The sequence below is a fragment of the Aquarana catesbeiana genome, linkage group LG01 (genome assembly GCF_042186555.1).
Source record: "Aquarana catesbeiana isolate 2022-GZ linkage group LG01, ASM4218655v1, whole genome shotgun sequence".
NCBI lineage: Eukaryota > Metazoa > Chordata > Amphibia > Anura > Ranidae > Aquarana > Aquarana catesbeiana.
The window spans coordinates 825,089,637-825,114,775 of NC_133324.1; the positions used below are offsets into that span (position 1 = coordinate 825,089,637).

The window sequence follows — 25,139 nt, forward strand, 5'->3', positions numbered from 1 at the left end:
TTCTATGTATGGTAGAGCTACACAATTAATCGTTAATCATTGTCGCAATTCTACTCTCCTCTCAATCTTAAAAAACATTTCCTCAATTCAGTGCAGAGAGTTCTCTGCTCGCTGTCAAAAAAAGAAAAAAAAAACCCCAAAAAACAGGCAGCCTGCCAAGTTTCTCACAACATCACTCAGGCAAGATAAAGAGGTCAGTTTAACCACTTAAAGACTAAACCTTTTTCTGACATTTGTTGCTTACAAGTTAAAATCAGTAATTTTTGCTAGAAAATTCTTAGAACCCCCAAACCTGATGCATTCTTTTTTTTTTTTTTGCAGTGACCCCAGAGAATAAAATGGTGGTTGTTGCAATATTTTATGTCACACTGTATTTGCTCAGCTGTCTTTCAAATGCTTTTTTTTGTGGAAAAAATACACTTTAAAAAAAAAAAAAAAACGAAATAGTAAAGTTAGCCCAGTTTTTTTGTATAATGTGAAAGATGATGTTACGCCGCGAGAATCGTGATCTTTATTCCAACCAAAAAATCGTGATTCTCATTTTAGCCAGAATCGTGCAACTCTAATGTATGGGCACTGTGATTGTACAGAAGGCTATTCACTGATCCACTTCTATACAACTGCCTTGTCGGATTTTCCCTGCTCGATCAGTGCTGCAGATATAGCCTGCAACACTCTGACGGCGGGGAGGTCTCCCATCTGTAGGAATACAAATAGCTCAGCGGGGAGGAACAAAAAATGCAGACTCGTCTATGGGCTGCCTTACAGTGAAGATGTTATGTAAAGCATAGCATTTTTTTTTAGAGGTGCACCGAAATGGAAAATTTTGGTGCAGAAACTGAAAACCTTTAAAAAAAAAAAAAAAAGAATATATATTTTTATATGTAATTGTATCATATTTAATTAATGTCAGGAATTTAAATAAAATATGAATTTTTTGCCGGCCCTTATTGGCAGCTTTAGCCAAAAAAAAGCTCAAGAAAAATGCATCCCTTTAATTTCGATCAGTGTAATCGTTAGATGTACACTCGTAAGTTGCATTGTTGTGGTCTTAAAAATCTTACTTGGTGTATTTTTGGTCAGTTCAAAAAAAATGCACCTCCCCGTGCAAAATCGTGCCATTATCGCACTTTTTTCCCTATTAGCAAAGTGCAGAAAACACAATTTTCAGCCGCTGAAATTTTGGTGCATCTTTTAAATTTTTATTTTTAAACTTTTGATAGCTAAGACTCAAAACCTCTGATAAGTTTATATTGCTTTCTTTGTCTTCACCGGCAGATTTCCCCTTACTTCTTGTCCCTGTGACGCCAGAACAAGAAGGTACAGGCATCCCCAGTATAGGAAAACATGCTTTGCCCCCCCCCCCACACACACACACACACTTAAAAATACGGTGCCTTAAAGTGGATGTAAGCCTGATTCATGAAATTTGACCTAAGCACATATATCTGTAGTGTTTTCTTATCTCTCTCCAAAGCCCAGAGTCCCTTGTGTTTCTGCTGCTTTTTTCTTCTGTTATCAGCGTGATCACTCATGACAAGTTCTCCATCAACCAAGATAAAACCTGCCTGATATTTGTGTTGGGGAGGGTGCAATGAATAGATTTAGCAGAGAGCTGGTCTATTCACAGCACATTCCTTCCTTCCTTTGCCTATGTGGAGGGGTAGTGTGACTTTCCTCCAATCAGCTGTATTAGCTGTATGCCAAGAATCCACTCCCAGTGCTGAACAGGAAGAGAAAATCTCTGAGATGTGCACTTTCTAAAGAATATAGTAAGCTGAAGACAGCAGATATACATGTAAAACTTATGTAGGGAGATTTGTTTCATTTCTGTGTATCATCTGAGGCTGTTCGCTTCACTGGGTATATATGAGGATTTACATCCACTTTAAGCTGGCCATACACTGATCAAAATGTCTACTGAACCAACCAAATTGTGATCAGAATTCGATCAACTTCTGTAGAAGGGACATATTAGAGATTTTTTTTCGATCAACACCTGGTTTACGTGGATGGAGGAATTTGCTTGTGTTTTTGTTTTTGTTTTTTTTTTTTTTAAGTAATCATTTCCAATCTCCTATAGACTCAGTGGATTAGAAAACTCCGTTTTGTAAGACATTTGTAATTTAAAGCTGAACTCCGGGCAAAACGCTAGATACATATATAAGAGCTGTTTTACCTGCCAAATTTTTTGTAGTACTTTTCATCCAGCCCTGTTATCAACACAGCTCTGGCAGACAGCACAGCCCTGTCTGGTAGGGAGAAGATCTGAGCTTTCTCTACTGTAGTTTCACTTAGGGCTTGCTCACACTAGCAGAAGCCCCTGCCACCCCTCTGAAAAGTGATCCATGGTGACTTGCTTTCCAGAAGGCATGTCACAGGCAGGCCACATGGGGTATAATTTTTGCCACAGCTGCGAAACACAGCCTCACAGCCATGGCATATGTATGACTCTGTTATGCTGCTATTTCAACTGCCTGTTTTTACTTCCTCCTTGTCCAATCATGTGAACGAGTCGCCGTTTACGACACAAGACTCTGAAAGAACTGTTCGGGTGGCCATTCCTTCAGAGCTCATGCGCCAATGACTTCATTGCCTGCATATACGTTAAATATCTCCTAAACTGTGCACATTTAGGAGATATTTACAGTACCCATAGGTAAGCCTTAGGAGCTTTGTGAAATATTTACAGTACCTATAGGCAAGCCTTAGAACCTTAGGAGCCTTGGGAAATATTTACAGTACCTATAGGCAAGCCTTAGGAGCCATTTACAGTACCTATAGGTAAGCCTTAGTACCTTAAGAGATATTTACAGTAAGTAGGGGATTAGAGTGATCAAGACACAGACTCACCAGTAGGCACCATCGTCCCTTAAAATAAACAGAGAAGAGAGACCATATTGGGGAGTATGGGACTTTAAGGGTGCTTATTAATACAGATGAATATCACACTAAATTTAGTAAAAAAGTTTATATTTTTATTACAAAAAAGAGAAACATTAAAAAACATCACTTCCTTCATACAGTTTTTCACGCAATCATTCTACATGTTTTGCCTTACGGCTTCTTCTGGAAAATGCGTGGACTTTATTTCTAGTAAATAGATAGAAAGATAAAGAGAAAAAATTACATATGCAAAACAAGAAAAGAAAATTGCCATAAGAACATATTAAAGTATATATTAAATCATACATAGATCCATCCGTGTAGATAGCAGAAATTCCCAACCAGAGATTTTAGCCCCAATGTTTTGGGGACTCAGAGCCAGATCTACAGTAGGTGACCGATATCAGAGCGAATTTCTGGACACAAATGGTCCCGCCCACGAGAATCTCCCAAGTAAGCCGGATAACCCACAGAGAGAGGTATAAATAGCTTGTGTATGATTTTAAAACCAATGTTTCCTGTGAATCAATCAAAAATATTATTATGACATGTCAATCTTCGTGCATGGTATATTTGTATTCAATTAGGATATTACATCCTTCAACAGAAAAAGAGGTATATGCTTACATAAAAAACTTTTTAAATGGGTAAGAGCCCTTTCACACTGGGGCGGTTTGCAGGTGTTATTGCGCTAAAAATACTGCCTGCAAACCGACCCAAAACAGCAGCTGCTGTTTGTTCAGTGTGAAAGCCCGAGGGCTTTCACACTGAAGTAGTGCGCTGACAGGAGAAGAAAAAAACTCCTGCCAGCCGCATCTTTGGAGCGGTGAAGGAGCGGTGTATTCACCGCTCCTTCACTGCTTTTGCCCATTGAAATCAATGGGGCAGCGCGGCAATACCGCGGTTATAGCCGCGCTATACGAGCGGTTTTAACCCTTTTTGGGCCACCAGCGGGGGTTAAAACCGCAACGCTAGCGGCCGAATACCGCTGGTAAAGCAGCGCTAAAAATAGCGCTGTTTTACCACCGACGCCCCCTACCGCCCCAGTGTGAAAGCAGCCTAACTGGGAGCCTATAATCCCATGCAGCTGACGACAATGATTATCTAGGCTGTGTAGGGCCAGAGACAGGTCTCTGAAAGTAAGGTAACATTGAGGCCCGGTTCACATATGTGCGGTGCGAATTGAAGCTCCGGTTTCCCTGCGAAGAGAAAAATCAGTTGTTCAGCGTTTTACGTCAGTTTTTGATCAGGATCAGGTCAGAATTGCATCAGTATCAGGTTTACATCAGGATTTTATCCTGTTCACAACGGAATGCATCTGCGAACCAGATGCGTTCCCATACAAGATAATGTGTTTGCAATTCGCACCGCAATGCCCAGAAAACGCACTTGTTTTTTGGGCAATGCGGAGTGCAAATGCAAAGCACATATGTGAACCAGCCTCATTCAAATGAACGTATTTTAAAATGTCATGCAAATTGGATGCGGTGTAAGCTGCATCCAATTCGCATAGGTGTGAATTGGGCCTAAAGCATAAGAGAGACAGTATAGTTGTAATAGGGTCCCTTATAAGTTCAATCTTTTAAAAATTCCTGCTTATGTGATAAAGGAGAAACTTGCCTTCACATGCCACTTAGTCCATGGGTACAAAGACCCCAAAGCAAAAACGGAATCTAAAAGCAACCACGAATGAAGAGTCTGTAAGTAAAGATGAAAAATGGAGAATAAAGCCTTAAATATACCGCACATTTTCTTATAAGTAGTGCAATGCAATTGCAATGCATGTAAAAGGTGTTATCAATGAATTCAATAGATCTACAGTACCTGTTTAACAGCTGCATGAGGTGTAGGCCTCCCAGGGACTCCAGCAGCATGAATGACGCCGCATGGGTCCATTTATACCTCTGCCCAGTGCGTCAGATGTGACATCACGCCGTGATGACGCAGAACGAACGCTGTGGAGGAATGCTGTATCAGAGTGAGCGCTGCCTCTCCACCGAAGTCCCGCCCCGCGCCAATGGCCGACATTCATAGGAGCCACCGCACACGGACACGCCTTGAGGGCGTGCCAAGCGTGGTGACACCGTGACCTACATCCGCCGCTCATCCGCAAGGTAATGACACAGTGGGGGCCAACGTCCCACCGTGAAAAAAAACAGCGCCTCTCGAGATATTTACAGTACCTATAGGTAAGCCTTAATGCCTTTGGAGATGTTTACAGTACCTATAGGTAAGCCATAGTATCTTAGGAACCTTAGGGGATATTTATAGTATCTTAGGAGCCTTAGGAGATATTTACAGTACCTATAGGTAAGCCATAGTATCTTAGGAACCTTAGGAGATATTTATAGTATCTTAGGAGCCTTAGGAGATATTTACAGTACCTATAGGTAAGCCATAGTATCTTAGGAACCTTAGGAGATATTTATAGTATCTTAGGAGCCTTAGGAGATATTTACAGTATCTATAGGTAAGCCTTAGTACCTTAGGGGATTTTTACAGTACCTATAGGTAAGCCTTCACATAGTTAGTACAGCGGCTCCTTCTGAGCTGTCAGTTTATTGTTTTTTTTTTGTTCCGCTCTGCTAGGTTGAAAAAAAAACAAAAAAACTGGTAGTGTGTACCTTAAAGAGGTTCCAAGATTTCCTAACTCTAGCAAAGAAAAAAAACTTTTTTTTTTTGTCTGTCCCCAACCCCCCCATTGGGGACACAGCAATAAAAACCCCAACTTCTAATTATCCCCCACTGTATCTACATTAAAGAAACACCTTTTTGCTGGGGTTAGGCAATAAAATCTTTCTGTGACTGACAATAAATACTGGCAGCTGTCACTTTCCATTTCATGGATATATTGCATGATGGGTAATTCCTTGTACCTGTATGCTTGCCAAAATGGTGCCATTTTTTTTTTTTAGACTTTTTGCTATTCCAGTATTATTGATCACAGTTCAGCATCGCTGAGGGTGGATTCTGGGCAAACATTTGAAGCCTCTTCCGCTTGCAGGAAAATTCCTGACAGCCCGACAACACTGAAATTCTGTATAAAATTCAATTAGCCCGTACACGGATCTATTATCTGCACAAACAGTACAATTCGGTCAGAAATCTGTTTGCAGAATACCAGATAATGAAACATCACTTGACACAGCAGTAATATATCCCAATCTGCACACTATGCAATCTTCTGACTTGGATAAATGTGTGAGCTTTTGTAGAATCAATGAATAAGGCTTCTTTCAGATGTCCATCCTCAATGTTCTGATCATCAGGGGATCCACGAGCAGGTCCCCCTGCTGAATCAGAGCCAAACAGAGCAGATGTCCTTTTTTCTCCAGCTTGTGAGTGGGTTCAAAGTGGACCCATGTTAGGTTTATGGTCAGGACATGTAATGTCTGTGTATATATTTTTACCGCCCTTTGATACGTCACTTTTGGGTCTGAAAAAAAAAATCATAAAAGGGCGCAAGCCTTTTCTGTTTGTTTCTTTATGGACCTGGACGGAGTCGAGGGAAATTGGATATAATAAGACACGTGTCTGCTTACAGACTGGCAATAGGTTTCCAATCACATTCACCTGAAAGCGGATAGGCTGATTGGACTACTCCATTGAAAGGACCTCCAAAGCCGGTAGCTCTCATCACCTAGTTCTAATCTTGTTTGCTAATGCAGTAATAATACATAGTGGGGTTGATTTACTAAAACTGGAGAGTGCAGAATCTGGTGCAGCTTTGCATAGAAACCAATCGGCTTCCAGTTTTTTTCCCAAAGCTTGATTGAACAAGCTAAAGTTAGAAGATTGGCTACCATGCACAGCTGCACCAGATTTTGCATTCTCCAGTTTTAGTAAATCAACCCCTGTGTGGCTGATATATGGAAGTAAAAATTGAGCTGTTGTCCATAACAATCAATGTGTTATTATAGTTTAACAGTGTGTTTTTTCGCTTATCAAGTTCTCCATGGTTTGCAGTATCCCTGTGCATTGTTACTATTGAATTCAAGTCGATTTTCCTTGTCTAAATATTATTTTTGGAACGAGTTGCGAAGACTCAAATATTCCAAGAAGTTCCTTGTCATCCTGTAGAATTTGGTCGTGCAGAGCCGGCTTATTTACCCTTTGAAGTTTGGCGTTATCTTGGTTTTATTTGTCCATCGGACAATAGTTGAGGCTAACATTGTTTTATTGTACGCTGTGGGTCCTTGCAGGTGGTCTGTTTCACTGAACTTCCTTTTTGGGATGACTTCAGAAGTGCTGGATGCTTTGTGGCAGGTGACCGTTGGAGCAAGTTGTTTTACACAATGGAAATTCTATGCAAGCACTCAGTACTTCCTGTTTAATGAACTATGATTTTTTTTAAATGTAATCTATGACCTCCTACTACCCCTCTAGAGCATGTCCCAGGATTATTTTTTTTCTTTTACCTTGTTGACTTAGAGGTGTGGGAATAGGCTGCGTTCTGTAGTCACAACTGGAAAAACAGATCTGAAGCAATTTACCGTTCAAATTCAGCCTTAAATGGAGAGCTTTCCAAGAACTTAGTCCACTCAGCAAAGTGCTGCCAATTTTCTCGTTCAATCTTCTTATTAAGAGGCAGATAAAACAACATTGACAAAGTTGGTACAATTACAATAAAGAGTGGGATTCGCACCCACTTGAAGTACAATGTATAGTGTAACAGCGATACGCTAACATAGTCAATTTTCTGTGTTATTGTTATAATAGCGCCTAACAAAGGTAAAGACCGGTGCCTCAGGCCCTCCAAATTCGAGCAATACACAGTAGACTTCTGGGCTTTGAAAGCCCTTACAACAGTCAATCCAGAGAAGCTAAGGTGCAAAGTAAGCAAAAAAACAAGTAACCTGCACCAAATAAGAAATAAAGGAAGGTGGGATGGAAGTAGATGATGTCTACTGCCCTCACCAGGCCAGGGCAGTATCCAGTAACCTAGTGGGCAACTGGAGTGGAAACCTAGTGGGAAATTTCTGTTCAAGGGAAGAAGAGTCAAAGCTTGGAGGTAGAAGTGCTGCTAATTTTAATTCATCTACAGAATATGTTTGGCACAGAAAATACGCTGTTCTGCCCTCAGGGTTTGTCACAGCCACACAAATATAAACAATATTCAGCCTCCTGGCTATTTGGGCTGCTTATATCCCAGTTGTCCAACCTGAAGCCTTAGAGTCATGTGCAGCTCTTTGGAACTTTCTAAACTGCCGTTTGCAGACCCCAGCAGTCTGTAGTGGAATCACATCAAACTGTAATGACCGATATCCCTAGCAATAGCATGTAATTTGTCCCCAATCTCTGTCTCATGCAGTGTGTCTTCAGTTTTCAACCACCTCTGTTGCTTGTCTGAAGTCTCTGATCATCTCCTCTACTATGTCTTAGATGGTCTTCTGTCATTTGCTGAATACTATGTGCAGCACCTTGTAGGTTGAGCACCACTTGTGTAGACCCTGCTTCAGTACAGACTGAATTTCCATCAAGGGTCATTCTGGTCAGAGTGCCATACAGGCCTGGATGTGCTTGTCCGCACATGTAACTCCTGCAGCACTTTTACTCCACAGCAGGGAGCCCTGACTGACTGAAGACTACTCTCATTTGTGAGTGACAACCTCCTGTCTCCATTCAGTCTCCTTCCTTGGGTTTTTCTCTAATTGGTCCCTGTCATTTGCTGCATATGCAGAACTGACTGATATATATCGGACTGCCTTTTGGAATAGTACATGTTTAGGGATGGTTTCAAGGCTCCTGATACTTGCATGCTTGTTAAATATCTCACAGAATTGGATCATTTGGATCAGTATAACAGTTGAGCCACTAACATTCTTAGAAGTGCCTGCCATAGTGTAAATTATCGATGACAATGCTTTTGCAATTGGATACAATACACATTTGCCAATCACATTTAATGTGCCATGTGCATGACCCATTCCCTAACCCAGGGATGTGCCATCATTCCTACTATTTCAGCCTATTCCTGTACAAGAATTATTGGGACTTTCAAGATACACATATTTGTGTCTTCATAAAATCAATGTATTATTTGAAGTAATTAAAAATCCACCATAAAACATTTATGGAAAACCATATAGACATGTTGTTATAAGCCTGGTAATTGTCACTACAGATACCTTGCATACATGCTACCATCCTTATGATATTTAACAAGCTGATAACACCAAACTTCATTTATTACATAATCATGTAATAGAAGTGTAGCAACTCTCTTCGCATTTCATGAACAATTGTAACTTGTTCAAGAGATTACAGTTACGTGTTAGATATAGACAGCTGGGCCAAACATTAAAGAGTAAATATTGGGTTGCTTCACAGACACAACATAAGATATCTTTGGTTCCCCCGGTTACACAATATCAATCATCTTCATATTATAGCATCCCACCTTTACCTCCGATTTTTTTTTTTTTTTTTATACTATAGTTGTATTCATTACAATTCAGATGCCGCAGGTCTGTAACTGAATATCAAAGACTAATGCTGGCCATACACTATACGAAAAATCGGCCAAACCCATTTTCGAAAAACACGTTTGGCCGTAAGCGCAAGCGATGGTGCCATCATGTAATGACCGATAAATCGTTCAGTGGACATAAATAAATACATTTTTTGTTCGTTTTTTTTTTTTTTATATATACCTAGTGCAGACTGTTCGAACGGGGAAACACATTAACCTTTCAATTTATTGTTCGTTCGTCAGAGAATTTCCAAACTCGTCCTTTGTTTTTTTCGGCTCAAGAACGTCCAAACGATTATCGATTTTGTGCCCATTAACTGGCCGAAAAACGAACGAACGGTCTAAATGACCGAATTTCGGCCGATTTTTCTTATACTGTATGGCCAGCATAAGAGTCTCAATGTGGATCCAGACCTCTATTACGGTAGTTCCCCTATAGAGGGTAGTATTGATAGCTTGTGATAATGTTATATTGGCATCCTATGAATTACTCCCAAGTCAGTATCTAAAGTATATTTGCGTTTGTAAATTTCGGGATGACAGTAAGGGGGAAGTATGTTGATGACATCCATGTCATGTGACACAGAATACAGGTCCTGACTAAAGGGAGGTGTCTGCTTCACACCTGGTGTGGAGGTAAATGGTGAGCAAGTTTCCCCCCTCATTTATTAAAAAATATTAAGCCGAATATATAAACAATCAGTATTTTTTAATTAGACCACATGCAGACCAATCTTCAATACGAACAAAACAAATCCATTTCTTTCTTTCTACATTATGTTCATAAAGCATTGTAGTAGATGTATGTCTTTTTCTCCCAGTGTGTAGCAAGCATTGTTTTTTTTATCTTGGTGCATGAATTGAAAACATCTCAGTTTTAGAATTTTTCCAGCATGCTGGAAACACAGCATGGAAGAATTGTGTGATTCAGCCTGCATATTTTCATCATTCAATGTGCTCATTCTCCATTGTTTTCTTTTAACCATTAGAAATGCAAATAATTCTGGAATATGCGGCATAGCTAGCAGTAGGCTCGTACAGTTTTGCTCTGGATTCTCTACATTGCCATGCCAATCCTGAGAGAAGGAATGTTCATATCTTTTTGTGTGCCCAGCCCTCATGTAATTTCTTCCAAGAACACTGGAACAGCTGTTGTGCCACTCACTGAGGGTCTGTTTACCCTGGCCAGTCTTGCTGGCACGCACTTCATGGAGCATTAGCTGTGAATTTGTTGCAGCAATTTTCATTTTTGATTTTCCACTGTCCACTCCGTTATAAGCGTAGTGTCAGAAGTGAATGCCTTTCCATGTGTCATCTATATCATTATTAATAATCACTTTCAGAGTTATTTTTCAAAAGGAATCTTACAAAACAAAACACCTGTGTGGAAGTGTTAGATGGAAGCCATCCTCTCTCTCTCCTCACTAGTATGCAGCTCAGAAATCAGAGTGTGACAGCTTCCATCTGAGGCTGATCAATTAGCCATTTAAAGCTTTAAAGATCCATTGATTCTGCATCCAGCATTGTGGACCGAGGAATATCAGTTGCCATGTATTGTATCAGAAGCCACTAATTTAGTGGCTGCTGCAGGGGCGATGCTAGGTCTACAAAAGATCTGGGGCTAGAGCCCATAGCAGAGTAGTAAAGAAAGTCATACGCCTCGGTGGGCATACACATGTATATACAGTAATATACGTGTGTGTGTGTATATACCCCCAGAGAGCCCCCCCTTACATCAGGGTCCCCAGAGAGCCCCCCCTTACATCAGGGTCCCCAGAGAGCCCCCCCTTACATCAGGGTCCCCAGAGAGCCCCCCCTTACATCAGGGTCCCCAGAGAGCCCCCCTTACATCAGGGTCCCCAGAGAGCCCCCCCTTAAATCAGGGTCCTCAGAGAGCCCCCCCTTACATCAGGGTCCCCAGAGAGCCCCCCCTTACATCAGGGTCCCCAGAGAGCCCCCCCTTACATCAGGGTCCCCAGAGAGCCCCCCCTTACATCAGAGTCCCCAGAGAGCCCCCCCTTACATCAGGGTCCCCAGAGAGCCTCCTCCTTACATCAGGGTCCCCAGAGAGCCCCCCCTTACATCAGGGTCCCCAGAGAGCCCCCCCTTACATCAGGGTCCCCAGAGAGCCCCCCCCTTACATCAGGGTCCCCAGAGAGCCCCCCCCTTACATCAGGGTCCCCAGAGAGCCCCCCCTTACATCAGGGTCCCCAGAGAGCCCCCCCTTACATCAGGGTCCCCAGAGAGCCCCCCCTTACATCAGGGTCCCCAGAGAGCCTCCTCCTTACATCAGGGTCCCCAGAGAGCCTCCTCCTTACATCAGGGTCCCCAGAGAGCCCCCCCTTACATCAGGGTCCCCAGAGAGCCCCCCCTTACATCAGGGTCCCCAGAGAGCCTCCCCCTTACATCAGGGTCCCCAGAGAGCCCCCCCTTACATCAGGGTCCCCAGAGAGCCCCCCCTTACATCAGGGTCCCCAGAGAGCCCCCCCCCTTACATCAGGGTCCCCAGAGAGCCCCCCCCTTACATCAGGGTCCCCAGAGAGCCCCCCCCTTACATCAGGGTCCCCAGAGAGCCCCCCCCTTACATCAGGGTCCCCAGAGAGCCCCCCCCCTTACATCAGGGTCCCCAGAGAGCCCCCCCCTTACATCAGGGAGCCCCCCCCCTTACATCAGGGTCCCCAGAGAGCCCCCCCGCTTAAAATCAGGGTCCCAGAGAGCCTCCCCTTGCATCAGGGTCCCCAGAGAGCCCCCCCCCTTGGGGACCCCTGCAGAGACTCGGGGCTATGGGCCCCAGATTCTGGGCTTTAGCCCCAAAAGCCACCCACTGGGCTGCTGAATATCTGAACAGTGTTAGTTCAAATTTCAGAAAGAATTGAACAACATTCGAGCAGTGTATGACCAGATTTACTTTGTGAAAAATCTCTCTATAAAAAGACAGGCATACATGGTACCTAGAACTCAATTTTCAAAGTAAAACTTTATTTTTAATAAGTTGTCATTTAGGTTTAATATTTTTGAATACACACAGGAGAGAAATACAGAAGTTGCCATTGCTGACCTCTCTCCGAAAATGCTTGTTGCCCAGCTAACTCTGAAACGTTGCTGTATATGTACTGTGTGACCATGTGAATAAAGCTTTGGACCCCTTTGAGGAACCCTTAGTGTGCTGATGACAGTTCTTCAATTGATTGACTTGAAGCATGCACAAAGCAAATGCAAGTTGAATCCCTAACTTGTATAATATATACAGTATGCATGTGTATGTTGTCTCCATGGCCAGTTGTTTTATTCATACTATTGCACAGTCATTGCCCAGTGCTTAGTAGTACTTTCCTACCCTAAGGAGATCAGTTTTGAGACAGTAGAGGTCTATAACATCAATTCCCCACTGTTGTCATCTGTCACTCCTTAGTATCCTCTCTTGCAACCAATTTATAAAATCTGTGCAAGGTTTTACTCTTAGCAGCTTAGCAGATATGAATGTCTATTTTCTGATATTTTCTGATAAAAAAGGACACGTGGACTTTGGCTGCCGATTGGGGCATCACCTCCATTATTGTCTGCTTCCAGTTTTTTGTTATATTTCTTGAAATGGAAGAAACATGATGTCCTGTGGTCAGTATGTATTCTTCTAATGACCCTTGCTGGTCTTACCAGCCACTTTATTTTCTGTAGTTGGAGCATGGGGAGTCAGCTGGTTATTTGGTCTCTCAGGGTTGGCAAGAGAATTTCATCAGATCTCTGGGGTGTGAGGTTGTGGGGAAAGATGGAGAGATCAAGATCAGATGGTCTATGGTCATCCTTAGAATATTCTGAACTTTGAATTAAGTATGTATGTAAGTATGAATATCATGGCTTTTTCTTTCTTTTTACTACTTTTAATACAAGTGACAGCTGGGGATCATTTGACCCATTCCAATCCTTTCTCTCCACCTTCCTGTTGCTACAAAGCCATTAAATGTAGGGTATATGCTTACTACATGTTGGTATTATTTAGGCACATAAATCAGTTGGTTTTCCTGCAATCTGCTGGCAGGGTTCTTGTACCGGGGTGGGACAGACTTGTGCATGTACTACAAGATCTTGGTAGAAAGGGCACAAAGTTTGTGGGAAGGGTTGAAATAATTAGGTTCCTGGAGGAGTAGCTAGAATTAACTATCAAGCCAAGTTCTCACAATTGTATGTACCCATATATGAAATATGGGGTCAATTGAAGGGATCATCACAGATGTGCTTCACTGCTGGTATAAAGGAGTTTTCTGTGTTTTCCATTTTTAATAAAAAAAAACGAAAAAAAAAACCCTTTAGGCTATGATAAGATGCCGAAACTTTTATATTTCTGTAGACCTTGGAGAATAAAATAGTGCTGCTGCTAAATCACTACAAAGGTAATGTCACCTCTGACACCTACCATAGAAATACTATCTGGACTGATCTGTGATGCTTACCTATGTTTTCTTTCTCCACAGCTTCTGCCCCAGCCAGCACTGTAAATAAAAAACGGGTCCCTCCCATCCACCACTGCACCTTGGAAAGGAGAAGCGTCACAATGTCAAATATTACTATTGACCCCGATGTCAAGCCTGGAGAATATGTCATCAAGAACCTCTTTGCAGAATTCGCTGTACAAGCGGAGAAAAAAATAGAAGTTGTAATGGCTGAGCCCTTGGTGAGTTTTTCTGATGTTTTCATCCTAGCTTAATTATCTAGTCGTTGCACGCTTTATCTCCTGAAGATCAGCTATAAGGTAACCTTGTCTATAACCCTAGAAATTTCTGTACCGCATTGCCTTTAACTGAACAATAAAGCTTAGTGACCGCTGTATATCACTTGAAGCCACCAGGCTTTTATACTGCTTTTCAATCATTCGTTTTCTTTTTAACTTGTTCTTGGAAGTACATTGTTAAATATTGTCATTGTATTTGATTAACAGGCAGCTCCTGTTAGCAGCAATGTCTATGTATTCATCATGCATTGAGTTCTTTGGACAGAATGTTCACCTGTTCGTTGTTTTGCAGACAGAATGTTCATCTTGTGTACAAGTGGGCCATAGAATCTTTGTGAGATGATCTTAGTCTTTTACATATATAAAAACCTCATGTTAATAAGTGTGGGTTATTGCATAAAATGATCTAACTGATCTAATGCGGATGAGAAGCCCAGACTGTGTGTGCTATATGTCCATATCCTAGCAAATCATGTACAACTATGAACAGAATATGTAGTCATAGACTGTGTGTGGGCATATAGAAGAGGAACAGAGTACCATAAAAACTACTTTATTATGTACAATTAGAAATCTTAATATTACACAACATTAAAAATGATTCTCCACATAGGGGTTCACAACATGCAAAGATTCTGATTACAGTTCACATGTGGGCTTGATGCGTTTTGGCACTCCTTCTTCAGGAGCACATGTCACAGAATCTAGGAGGTACAATTACATGCATTAACCACTTCAGCCCCGGAAGGATTTACCCCCTTCCCGACCAAGCCCTTTTTTGCGATAAGGCACTGCGTCGCTTTAACTGACAATTGCACAGTCGTTCGACAAAATTGACATCCTTTTTTTCCCACAAATAGAGCTTTCTTTTGGTGGTATTTTGATCACCTCTGCAGTTTTTACTTTTTGCGCTATAAACAAAAAAAATTGTGACAATTTTGAAAAAAAAAAATATTTTTTTTACTTTTTTCTATAATAAATATCCCCCAAAAATATATAAAAGAACACATTTCTTCCTCGGTTTAGGCCAATATGTATTCTTCTACATATTTTTGGTAAAAAAAATTGCGATAAGCGTATATTGATTGGTTTGCGCAAAAGTTATCGCGTCTACAAAATAGGGAATTTATGACATTTTTATTATTATTGTTTTTTTATTAGTAATGGCAGCAATCTGCAATTTTTATCGTGACTGCGACGGACAGATCAGACACTTTTATCACTATTTTGGGACCATTGACATTTATACAGCGATCAGTGCTATAAAAATGCACTGATTACTGTGTAAATGTCACTGGCAGGGAAGGGGTTAAACACTAGGGGGCGATCAAGGGGTTTAGTGTGCTCCCTCAGCGTGTTCTAACTGTAGGGGGGATGGGCTCACTAGAACATGACAGAGATCACTGGGAGCAGTAAATCCCTGTCATGTTGCTAGGCAGAACAGGGAAATGCCTTGTTTACATAGGCATCTCCCCGTTCTGCCTCTCCATGCTACGGTCGTGGGCCACCGGCAGACATCGAGTGTGCGGGCACACTCCCGTGGCGGTGTGGACGCGCCGATGACGGACTGAGATACGGGTACGTTGCTTTGCGCACCCGTGCCATTTTGCCGACGTATATCGGCGTGGCGAGGTAAGTGGTTAAGTGACAAATTTCTCATTTGCAAAGATACGTTGTGATACATGGATAAATACATAACATACCAGTACACTGAACCCCACTCCTGATCTTTAATAGAGTAATATCGGCCAATAGGGTAGACTGGAATTCATAGCATGTGTATGTTGTCCATAGATGTGCAAATGAGTAAGCCAAGGTGAAGCCACTGCCTCTCAGATGGATAATTAAGGGTACATTCAGTAAATAGCCAATGGTCTTGTACACATAATCTATAAAAGACATATATACATAGGCTTACTAGTCATGACCAAGGAACAAAGAAAGAAAAAAGGGGATAGTAAGCCTATGTAGATTGTGTACAAGACCATTGGCTGTTTACTGAATATACTCTAATTTTCCATTTGACAGGCAATGGCTTCACCTTGGCTTACTCATTTGCACCCCCTATGGACAAACATACACGTGCTATGAATTCCAGTATACCCTACTGGCCGATATTACTCTATTAAAGATTAGGAGGGGGTTCCAGTGTACTGGTATGTTATATTATGTATTTATCCATGTATCACAATGTAACGTTGCAATTGAGAAATTTGTCACTTAATGCATGTAATTGTACCTCCTAGATTCTGTCACATGTGTTCCTGAAAGATTCCCGAAACACATCAAGCCCACATGTGAACTGTAATCAGAATCTTTGCATGTTGTGAACCCCTATGTGGAGAATCATTTTTAATGTTGTGTAATAGCTTTTTAATGGTACATAAAGTGTTTTTTTTTTTTTTTTTATGGCACTCGGTTCTTCTTTTTATGTCCACACAAAGTCCATTAATACATGTTCTGTTCATAGTTGATCGTGTTGTAAAGCGCTGCGCAAACTGTTGGCGCTATATAAATCCTGTATAATAATAATAATCTTTTCACTGAACATTTGAGTAATGTAAATTGTGACCGGCATTCGACTTGCCAAAACACAACCACTGTAGACTGCTGCTTTATGGCCCTTTGTAAAAAAAAAAAAAAAATATATCAGCAGGTATAGGAATAAGCCGTAAGGCAGCACCAAAGAGAAGCAATAATATTTGAAGTGCAGTATTAATAGCAAGCCATCAAATGTTCTCTTGTAGCTCAACTATTTAAAGCAAGGGTTGCTGTAATGGGTTATTGCACTTTGAACGTTATTGTTGTGATTTGCATTGCCTTGTTGAATATACCTCTCGATGTAGATATGTGTTTATTGCATTGGGGAATGTAAGACTGGCCATAGATGAGCACATTTCTCCCTAAGAACAGCTGATGGGGAGACATCATCCTATCCTTTTTAGCATCGGTGTATTCTGTGAATCACCTGATAGATAAAATCAGTACATGTGCACTTAATGCTTCTACTCCTAGAAACATAGAGGAGTGATAAAAGAACAAGGCCAAGTGGCAAGTTGTCTATCGAATCTGCCCCATTTTGTTTTTTTTGTCTGAGTGTAAATCCATGGTTGTCCCAAGCATGTTTGAATCCATTTGCTGTTGACTGACTCGCTAACTCTGTTGGAAGTCAATTCCAAGCATCAACTAGTCTTTCGGTAAAATAATGCCGCGTACACACGACCGGACTTTACAGCATACTTTGCCCGGCGAACTTTTCGACGGACTTTATGATGGACTTTCCGAATGAACGGACTTGCCTACACACGATCAACCAAAGTCCGACAGATTCGTACGTGATGACGTACCACCAGACTAAAACAAGGAAGCTGATAGACAGTAGCCAATAGCTGCCCTAGCGTCGGTTTTTGTCCGTCGGACTAGCATACAGACGAGCGGAATTTTCGACCGGACTCGAGTCCGTCGGATAGATTTGAAACATGTTTCAAATCTAAGTCTGTCAAACTTTTGAAAATACAAAGTCCGCTGGAGCCCACACACGATCGAATTGCCCAACTAAATCCAGTACGCCGGACCAAGTATGCCGTATAGTCCATTCGTGTGTACGCGGCATAATACTTTCAAAGATTACTTTTAAACTTTCCGCTTGCTAATTTCAGGTCATGTCCCTGTGTTTTTGATCTTCGCTTCATAGTGAAAATACTACCCTTGTGAATCTTCTTCACGCTCTTCATGTATTTAGAGGTTTCATTCATGTCCTCCATTTCTGTTCTTTCCTCCAGACTATACATGAGTTCCTGCAGTCTCTTCTTAATCGTTTTATCCCTCAGCCCTTCCACCATTGTTGCCTGTCTCTGGGCTCGTTCTATCTTTATCAATCTCTATATGTAAGTGAGGTCTCTAGAACTGGACAGAGTATTCTAAATTCGGTCTAAGGATCTATATAAGGGAATCCAGACCTCCTGCTGGCGACCCTCTAATGATGCACCCTAGAATTCTATTCGCTAGGCTCACTGGCAAATGCTGAGGATTACCTTCGAATGGCCCAAGTGTTGCACTGGACTGTTGGATCAAGGGCATGGTTGAGCTATGTATGGCTACCTGTAGAGAAAATTTACTATGATCATTTATTATTTTATGGATAAGTGCACTTTTATTGCACTTTTCTTTTTTTCTCCTGCCACCCTAACACTTTAGTACAGGGATCTCCATACTATGGCCCTCCAGCTGCTGCGGAACTACATGTCCCATGAGGCATTGTAAAACTCTGACATTCACAGACATGACTAGGCATGATGGGAATTATAGTTCTTGAACAACTGGAGGGCCATAGTTTGGAAACTGCTTTAGTAGATTAAAGTATGTTATTGTTGTCTGCAACAGTCCAAGAAAACATCCAAGGTGCTCACGGCATGTCACTCTTCTTTATTTAATCACTAACTCCAAAGGCCAAAAGCAATTCATACACAGCCAGCCAATGAATGCTTTGCTTTGCACAAAAAACCATTGTAGGCTCAATGCGCTTTAATTGCTTTTAGCTTTTGGAATTTATGATTAAATAAAGAAGAGTGACATTCCCTAATTGCCTTGGATTTTCTTTTTTTGGATTGCTGTATTGGACACTTACCAGGAGCACCGAGACCCACTGCTATGATTTTACAGTCAATTGTGGCATATGCAAGGGCAATCTAGTACAATGCATGCTAGTCTGAGCTCTGTCTGGAGTTGGTATCGGTGAGTGGTACACATCTAGTTTACTTTTATTGTTGCCTACAACTTTGCTTTTCCTTCATCTTCACTGTGTGACCTGGTGGTCGTCATATGGCCTCTAGTTAAAATCTTTAGAAACCTTTTGGACTATTGGTAATCTTGCCACTGGTGCCAACTCGGCAGCAACCAGAAAAAAACGAGTGCCCGTCTACTACTATGGTACTTTCTGGTGGAAATGCTGAGGAATCTCGCTCGCCAGCAGTCGCTAAGCAACGCTTCACTGATTCATACAGCTAGGCAGCGATGCCATAATAGCTGATGAGGGTTCTTTTTAGCGCTGCTATCAATTGCCGGACATTCTAATGTGTCATGGCCCTTAATGTAACCTGCTGAAGAATATTTCAAAGTCAGAAAAAATATATGCAGTACATCTCTTTAATACATGTGCATTTCTCAGTATTTGTTTCTTTTTTAAAGACCCTGCAAGTGTGCATAAAAATCATGTTGTTCTGCCAGATCTGGACACCTTTCTTAATTTCCTGTTGTGGGCCTACTTAGTGGTGTCAGCCCTACCCAGTTTTTTTTTTTGATAGACTAGTTAGTTAATTCCACTGTCTTTATCTCCAAAGCATAGTCAGTAATTGACTTGTAGTCCCAAAATAAAAACAAGGCGGCCTAAATATACTCTTTGAGATAACACATGGGGGGGGGGGGCACGAGGTTGCATGAAAAAAAAAACTGTAGAGCTTAAAATGGTACAGTTAAGAGAAGTTAATTGTTGGAATTTACATACTCTTTAACCATTTTTTCTTTTTTTCTCCATTACTGAAGTTGGCAGGGCTTCTAATAAGCATATTGTCCTGGGCCAGTAACCAAAGCAGTGTGGTGTCTGTTACAGTTTACTCTATTTTACTATCATCTATTATTCCCAGCATAGCTGTATTCAGTTTGTTCTATGTATCTTAATTTCTAATATCATTATTTTTTTTTCACAAATTCTAATATCTTAACTTCTAGATATCAAATAAAAATCTAATTGTAGGTCATTCTGTTACATGACAGGGTACCTTATCAGTGTGCTGTGAATATATAAAATCTACTAAGTCATTTTTATGTCAATAAGGTGAAGTAGCTTTAATTCATTTTGCCATATTATTAAATACATATAATTAAGTGCCCTCACTGCCAGTTAGACTGTAATATCTAACATTCCAAAATTTGAATCGCTCTCAATCAGCGGTAGATCCGAATAGAAAAGACTGCATGGGGTAATGTATTAGTTTTTCTGCTTCATCTTGTTATGCAGACAGTCTACTAATTATACTATTAACTGACTATGATCCTGCTTTTTAATATTCAGGTCCCTTGCAGAAGTATGGTTAAGGGTCTAGCAGAACCCCTCAGACTGACCTGTATTTAGCTAAATAAATTTGGTTCATGTGCTAGATACTTAAAATACAAGTATATAATCTCATTAATATTCCAAAAAATCATAATGGATTTAAAATTCAATTCCAGCCCAACCTTTTTTTTTTTTTTTTTTTTTTTCTTTCTGTAGTTTTGGAAAGAATGCAGAAAGTTTAGATTTTTTTAAATGTTTCGTGTTTTGTTGAGGAGTTTGTTATGGTTAGGTTTTTAATATCTATAGAAGAGATTTCCACTCATTTCCTGTTCTGTCTGACACCTATCACCTAGACAGAAAGTGAGGGTAAATCTTTCTTATCAAACACAGGCATCATTAAAATCATGAGAGTTCTAAATGTTCTTCACTGTATACCCCTTGAAATTTTCCACATTTTGTCATGTTACAACCAAAAACGTAAATGTATTTTATTGGGATTTTATGTGATAGACGAATTCAAAGTGGCACATAATTGTGAAGTGGAAGGAAAAGGATTAATGGTTTTCCAACTTGGTTACAAATAAATATCTGAAAGGTGTAGCGTGCATTTGTATTCAGCCCCCCCGAGTCAATACTTTGTAGAACCACCTTTTGCCACAATTACAGCTGCAAGTCTTTTTGGGGATGTCTCTACCAGCTTTGCACATCTAGAGAGTGACAGTTTTGCCCATCCTTCTTTGCAAAATAGCTCAAGCTCTGTCAGATTGGATGGAGAGCATCTGTGAACAGCAATTTTCAAGTCTTGCCACAGATTCTCAGTTTGATTTAGGTCTGGACTTTGACTGGGCCATTCTAACACATTAATATGCTTTGATCTAAACCATTCTATTGTAGCTCTGGCTGTATGTTTAGGGTCGTTATCCTGCTGGAAGGTAAACCTCAGCTCCATAACAGGCTTTCTTCTAAGATTGTCCTGTATTTGGCCACATCCATCTTCCTATCAACTCTGACCAGCTTCCCTGTCCCTGCTAAAGAAAAGCATCCCTACAATATGACACTACCACCACCATGTGTTACGGTGGGGGTGGTGTGGTCAGGGTGATATGCTGTGTTTGTTTTTCGCACACATAGCATTTTGCTTTCAGGCCAAAAAGTTCCATTTTGGTCTCATCTGACCAGAGCACCTTCTTCCACACGTTTGCTGTGTCCCCCACATGGCTTATCGCAAACTACAAATGGGACTTCTTTTGGCTTTCTTTCAACAATGGCTTTCTTCTTGCCTCTCTATCATAAAGGCCAGATTTGTGGAGTGCACGACTAATAGTTGTCCTGTGGACAGATTCTCCCACCTGAGCTGTGGATCTCTACAGCTCCTCCAGAGTTACCATGGGCCTCTTGGTTGCTTCTCTGATTAATGCTCTCCTTTCCCAGCCTTTCAGTTTAGCTGGACAGCCATGTCTTGGTAGGTTTGCAGTTGTGCCATGCTCTTTACATTTTCAGATGATGTATTGAACAATGCTCCATGAGATGTTCAAAGCTTGGGATATTTTTTATAACCTAACCCTGCTTTAAACTTCTCAACTTTATCCCTGACCTGACTGGTGTGTTCCTTGGCTTTCATGATGCTGTTTGTTCACTAAGGTTCTCTAACAAACCTCTGAGGGCTTCACAGAACAGCTGTATGTATTCTGAGTTTAAATTGCACACAGGTGGACTCTATTTACTAATTAGGTGACTTCTGAAGGCAATTGGTTCCACTATATTTTAGTTGGGGGTATCAGAGTAAAGGGGGCTGAATACAAATGTACTCCACACTTTTCAGATATTTATTTCTAAAAAAAATAATTTATCATTTTCCTTCCACTTCACAAATATGTGCCACTTTGTGTTAGTCTATCACATAAAATCCCAATTAAATACATTTACGTTTTTGGTTGTAACATGAAAAAATGTGGAAGATTTCAAGGGGTATGAATACTTTTTTAAGACACTATATGAGATATGTTTTTATTGCTGCCTGTTCCTCGTGGGAGGAATTTTCCCCTTTCTGTATTGTTTGGCATTCGTGAAGTAGACAGGAAGTAGAGTAGAAGTAGAGAGATTTTCGCTCAGTTCCAATTCTAACTAAGCAAGAATTCCCCCAAATAAGGAGTATAAAAAAAAAATGACAGAGGTTCTAGCTTTCCCCACACTATTCATAACTAAAACAAATAATAAAAAAGGTTTAGCATGGATTGGGCAATGATGAAATTGATTTCTTATTACTTTGTAAATCTTGCTAGGAAACTGATATCTGAACTTGCAATTCCTGAATTTTAAAAGCTACAGCAACTGAATGTTTAATGTACCTGATTTAGCTACATTAAGATGTTTGTGGCTGAAAGTTAAAGCTGAAATTCCCCGTATCGTACCAGAAAAGTTTTCGTGCTTGTCCCATCGGATACATTTGCATGAATTGTCGTGATCGCCTCATGAAAGCTGTGTACTAACGATCAGATTATTGTACGATCGATACGAAAGCGGTATTTTTTGTACGAGTTTCTGAACGTGTGTACGGGCCATACATTAGGCTCCATTCACACCTGTGGAACACATCAGTCCTTTCTTTCCCTAGAATATGCTGTCCTAAATGTGACAAACATGCCAACATAGCTCATGTATCTTTTTTATTTGCACTGAGCCAAGCACGTTTTGCGTTCCACAGTTTACCACGTTTTGTGCAACAAAATACAGGGCTGTTTGAGGTGCTATTATGGAATAATGGCACCATAACTGTGTTGCGTGTTTTGCCATGTAGCGTGCTTCTGAAAATGTAGGCAGAAATGCGTGCTTCTGCCCACGTTTTTAGAACATCTAGATGTGAATGTGGCCTGAGGTATCATACCTATATCAGGAGGTTTCTAAAGCATCAACCAACAGCACATGACATGTATGTACATATTTAATTTTTCTCTGCTGAAATATTAATTTTTCTTTATCCTGATACCTGTAAAATACAAAGTGAACAGGATATTTTTATGATTTTAATACATCTTCCCTGTGGACTGAATTTTACAAGGCTGAACGAGAGAAATGTACAAGCTTATGGCTAGCAATAGGTTTACTTTAATGATAGTCATACACTGTACATATTAAAATTTTATAGAAAAAGTAGCGAAAGGGGCGGGACTTTATACGAAGTGTATGAGGGCCAAAAATAGCAATGATTAACATATCTCTAGTGTATAATGTTATATATTGTATTCTATTTAATAATTAGTACATAAGTAACTATATTTTTACAAATAATCATTTATATACACATAAGGATAGATATCTGTATGATATTTGTATTATAATCCCCAAACATTGGGAGAGATGAAACAGTATACGAAAGTATACATAACCGCTTTACTGTACAAAGATGATACAAAGTTAAAAACAATCAATGCCAGGAGTAAACATATAACATATAATGGTCATGATACAGTACACGAAAATTGTACAAAAAGAGGGTAGGTGCACTATAGTTGGCAGGATACATTTTTAAAACACAATATTTGTTGGCTCTACGCGTTTTGTTAAAGTGTTACTAAACCCAGGACCCTGCATTCACTATATCTGGTCTCCCACCGTACACAGAACATGGAAATGCAATTATTTTAGTAAATATAAACTGCTAAATACCTTTTCTTATCAGCAGTATATAGCCGTCTTGTGACTTCTATCAGTGCCTGATTAAAGCTTGTAGGAGGAGTTTTCATTCTGCACTGACTGTCCTATCAAGATGCAGAACCCCTGACCCTCTGTCTGGACAGTGCTGATTGACCCTGTGCAGATCACATGCACTCTCCCAAGAAAAAAATAACTCTCTAGCAATACACCCCAAACTGAGCATGTGCAGCCCGACTCTAGTAACTCTGTCTTATCTGGACATGTTTTGGAGACAATGTAAGAAGGGGAGGATCTGTGCATACAGGATCAAACAGCCTTTTTACACAATGCAGAGGATTAGATTAACCCCTTAGGTTCCACAGTGAGTATAACAAGCATGCTTTACTGCATATACAGACTGATTTTACTGTTGCGGGTTTAGTAACACTTTAAGTTTCGTATACACTCCTAGCCTCGTACACACCATTAGGTTGAACAGAAAAAAAAACCTGACTGCTCATGTCAGAGACACTGTACTAACAATCCAATGTTAGTACAGCAATCTCCCCTGCTGTGCTATTGTGTTCAGATAGGGGTATGGCGTTCCCCCCACCGGAACATTCTGGTCAGCACTATTAGATATCGGGAGCCGGTCGGCAGACCTTTTTTGGTCATGACCCTCCATCAGAATTCGGTCCATGTGTACTAGTGCATTTAGGTTTGAAAAAAAAGACACAAATCTGTAAACCTGTCAACAATAGAAAACTTTAATATACTATATGTGACTGTAACTTTTTAAAAACCTTCTAATTAAAAAAAAATAAAAATTACTGAAAGTGAAAAAAGACACAAATCCATCTAGTTCAACCTGCAGAATTTTCTTTTAAAGAAAACCTCCATGTACACGATCCTATACCCATAGCTGATCCAGAGGAAGGCAAAAAAAACAAAAACCCTGCTGACTAAAGGAGAGAAATCACTTGATTCCCCCATCCACACTAAGGCCCCGTTCACATCTTGCGATTTAGGATCGCAGGCAGAATAGCGGAAATTCTGCCATCCATTCCAGATTGCTTGGTAATTGCCGCACATTTGGGTGCCATTATCCCTTAATGACACTGCTAATGCGATGCGATTCTCCTGTGATTGTCAAGTGACAGCATCACTCTGCAGTCACGGCAGATCTCACCTTACAAAATCATATGAAGCTTTGTTACTTGGAGCAGGAGCTTCTTTTCTGGTGACAGAGGCGTGTAGGGCAAGTTTGACAAGTCGGGTAGAGCCAACAGGGACACTTATGGTTCAAATTCAGCTGAAAATGAAGCCATGTATGGATAGCCTATTTTTTTCCCGATTTATCTTTTTGACTG

At 40.7% G+C, this 25,139-nt stretch overlaps 1 protein-coding gene across 7 annotated transcripts in view; it reads left to right on the forward strand.

The window, feature by feature from the left end:
• FRYL (FRY like transcription coactivator) overlaps positions 1 to 25,139 on the forward strand; it is a 460,530-nt gene that overhangs the window by 234,314 nt on the left and 201,077 nt on the right. For all 7 annotated transcript variants that reach the window (XM_073608470.1, XM_073608466.1, XM_073608467.1 and 4 more), the window contains one exon: positions 13,828 to 14,027. In XM_073608470.1, coding sequence (XP_073464571.1) covers positions 13,908 to 14,027 — 120 coding nt within the window. In that variant the 5' untranslated portion in view covers positions 13,828 to 13,907. The remainder of the gene's footprint in view (positions 1 to 13,827; positions 14,028 to 25,139) is intronic.